This window comes from Lycium barbarum, chromosome 9 (assembly GCF_019175385.1).
Source record: "Lycium barbarum isolate Lr01 chromosome 9, ASM1917538v2, whole genome shotgun sequence".
NCBI lineage: Eukaryota > Viridiplantae > Streptophyta > Magnoliopsida > Solanales > Solanaceae > Lycium > Lycium barbarum.
This window is the reverse complement of record NC_083345.1, coordinates 97,621,091-97,624,637: the sequence shown is the minus strand read 5'-3', so window position 1 is coordinate 97,624,637 and position 3,547 is coordinate 97,621,091. Positions and strand designations below refer to the sequence as shown.

Below are 3,547 nucleotides of genomic sequence, written 5' to 3'. Positions count from 1 at the left end.
ATTGGATTGGGCCGCTTGGAGGTGTTCTATTTTTAGTACAGCCGAACCCAACTTGGATTCATTTGATCCATGTGATTTGTCAAGTCAAAAATATCTACTTACATCTTGCAAATTGAAAAACAGGTGGCTCCGTTAGTTTGGTAGTTTGGAATTTAACAGTTTTAGGCCCCTAATACAAGACTGACGAAAGATTTAGACCAATCCTGAACTGAGGGCATAAACGTAATTAAACTGATGATTTAGGTCAAAGAGATATCCTAAGAGGTCAAAATTGGAAATTTAACACAAAGCAAAAGTGTAGAACGAGTGGTTCGCGAAGGTTCAGGTGACACGTGCTGAATCATACGGCATCCCAAGAGACACGACTCTAGTAAACCATTGCCACGTCACCATATTGAGGAATTAAATAATAAGAAGATGTAGATATCTTAGAATACTAGAAATATCTGGAGAAGGCTATAAATAGCCAAGTAGCTGTCTCACTGATGGATTTCTAATTCTCATCGGGTACAAACAAATTTCCAGAGAAACTTCATTCCACTGAAAAAAAAAAAAAAAAAAAAAAGAAGCAAACTCAACGAACAGAAGAATTTTTATCAATCTATCGTTAAAACCAGAGACCAAGAAGAAGAAAATACAAACACAACAGAGAAGAAAAGAGCTAGAGTCTTGGTTGTTGGTGCTTGTCTGCTGATTATTCTGAGAGGTAGGTTAATCTTATTTTTATATTCACATGGCGTCATTATTATTGTGTTTTCTTTTGGTTTATTTCTTGTTTTCTGTTTCTATTGTTTTTTAGAAGTATGTGATTAGTTTAGTTAGATCGGTCTTTCTTGCTTTCTGTTTCTTTTTTCTGTTACGTACTTATGTTAGTCCTTTTCTGTCCCCTCTTTTCTTTTCTTTATTATGGATATCACACTTCTTGGTTGGAGGTCTCTAGGGTGTTTTTTTTTTTTCTTGAATTGTGTGATAAGTGAAACCATGTTGCTCTTAATTTCTTGATTTAGGATTTCGCACTTCTTCTTTAAGGGAAAATGAGATTCTTCTGAGTGTATAACAACTGTAAAACATAGAGAATTAGCTTTAAAAAAATTGAAAAAGAACTAGTGGTGGGGGTGTAATATGAATTGCTGTTGTACTCCTTCCATCCAAATAAATGAATTACTGACACACTTTTAATGGACCAAATGAATGAATTTTTCCAAGTCCAAATATGTATTAAATAATTTTATTCCAAAATTACCCTAATCTTTAATGAGTAATGACTATCTCTAGTTATAAGGAAAGTTTGGGAAAAAATAGAAGGATAATATTGACAAATTTACTAATTAATTAATGTATATAATTAGCTTTCTTATGGGGCGTGCAGTGTGCTATACCCAAAAATTCATTGATTTTTGGAATGAAGGGAGCAAGTTATTTCCTCTGGCATGTTATCGGGAAAGTTCTCCACGAAATACGGTTATGGAGTGATATAGTTGCACTGATTCTACTTTTAATTCCGTCGTGAGGAGCAGCTTATTTTGTGAACAATTGTATTTAATGTGTGTTTTCCCTACAGAAATCGAAAGATGGCTATTCTGGATCAAGGTCCTAAGATGGCTTCTCTGCCTCTGGATTATTCTCGAAAGAGGAAGTCAAGGAGTAGAAGGGACGGAACAAAGAATGTAGCAGAGACACTAGCTAAATGGAAGGAGTACAATCAGAAACTACATACCGTTGATGAAGAAGGGAAGCCAGTGCGTAATGTTCCTGCTAAAGGTTCAAAGAAAGGGTGTATGAAAGGTAAAGGAGGACCCGATAATTCGCGTTGTAATTACAGAGGTGTTAGGCAGAGGACGTGGGGTAAATGGGTTGCTGAGATTAGGGAACCTAACAGAGGCAGTAGGCTTTGGTTAGGTACATTTGGTACAGCGATCAAAGCTGCTTTAGCATATGATGAAGCTGCACGAGCTATGTATGGTCCTTGCGCGAGGCTAAATCTTCCAAACTACCCTTCGTCACGGGAGTCTTCTAGGGATGATTCTTCGTGGGCAACTACATCTGCGTCTGATTCCACTGTTGGTTCAAGTTTCTCCGAGGTTGATGAAATGAAAGGTACTGCTCAGACAAAATGTGAAGACGGAGATGGTGAATCGAGGATTGAGGGTGCAACAACTGCATTCCATGAAGCTGGCACACCATTGAGTTCAGTGAAAGAGGAAGCAAAGGACATTGTTGAAGCTAAAGAGGAACCGAGAAGTATTGATCAAGATATGCTCACGTCTGGACGGGATTATCTAGACAACTTAAATTGGGATGAGATGTTTGATGTAGACGAGCTACTGGGCATGTTAGATTCTTATCCGGTCAATGCTCCAGTACCAGCTCCAGCTCCAGTTTCTACTGAAGACTTCGGTTCAGTTGGAAAGCAATATGCCTATAACAACAACCTGGTGTCGAATTCGCCATTTCAGCTGCAGAATGCGGAGTGTCAGCCACTGGGAAATACACAGCAAATCGAGCAGGAGGCGCCTATGGCAGTTGATTATGGCTTTGATTTTCTGAAACCAGGCCGGCAGGAAGATCTCAATTTCAGTTTGGATGACCTTGCACTGATATCTGAGTTTGGAGTTTGAAAAGTTACGCAGTTGAACGATGCTTCTGATGCTCCCAGAAGCAATGCAAGAAATAGGGCACCGTCATTCATTGCTGTTAGACAACGCAAATTGTGTTTCAGAAACTTTCTTATTTTGATGTTATATTTTTTTTTCTTCATGTTGTTGGGGTGTAAGTAGTTGCCCTTTCCCAGCCAGTTGATTCTCTATAAGTTTTATATTTTTTTTTCTTCATGTTGTTGGGGTGTAAGTAGTTGCCCTTTCCCAGCCAGTTGATTCTCTATAAGTTTTTGCATTAGAGAATTTGCGTTAGGTGTTCTGAAGGACTAATCTTGTACAGATCTAACATGGTTGGTTAGCATCAACAATTAGTTCGTTTTGGTGCTGTGATACCACAAATAAAGATGTTTCTGGTATCAGTGTCTGTTACTAGTTAGCTGTAAAGTTTGCTCGGTAATGTATCATTGTGGCAAATTGTGCCTACAGTCATGGTTTTGTGATTGAGTTGAAAAAATGTAGAATGTGTTGCTGCCATTTGCACTTGCATAACGTGATTGAAAGCTTTTACGGTGTTGGTTTGCACTTCGCAACATGTTTGGTAATATTTACAAGAGAGTGATGATACATAGACGAAAACCGCTGAAATTCTGTTGGAGAGTAGAGCTATTGGACAATATAACGCAGTATTAAGGCTTGTGCAGCCATTTGCGTTCAGCATTACTTCCTGTTACTGCCAATGAAGAGGTATTTGTGTTACTCTGTTGAGCTGAGCATACATAGAGAAGTATTCGCAGCGAAAGAGGGTGAAAGATACAGCGCTATGAATGTTGCGTCTCGCCTGTAATAAATCAACAGCTACACAGAAGACTTACAGAGAGGAAGGTAGAATCAGAATCGACGAAGGCGCTTCTATTTAGCATTCTTTTTTCACCTCATCCATAATTTGGTGG

The 3,547-nt window shown here is 38.6% G+C and overlaps 1 protein-coding gene across 1 annotated transcript; it reads left to right on the top strand.

Annotated features, from left to right (window-relative positions):
• The first annotated feature begins 486 nt into the window (after positions 1 to 486).
• Positions 487 to 3,179, top strand: LOC132609115 (dehydration-responsive element-binding protein 2A-like). Its single transcript, XM_060322969.1, has 2 exons — positions 487 to 706; positions 1,562 to 3,179. Exon 2 carries the CDS (start codon positions 1,572 to 1,574, stop codon positions 2,616 to 2,618), a length of 1,047 nt encoding a protein of 348 aa, XP_060178952.1. The 5' UTR covers positions 487 to 706; positions 1,562 to 1,571; the 3' UTR covers positions 2,619 to 3,179.
• The last annotated feature ends 368 nt before the right edge of the window (positions 3,180 to 3,547 follow it).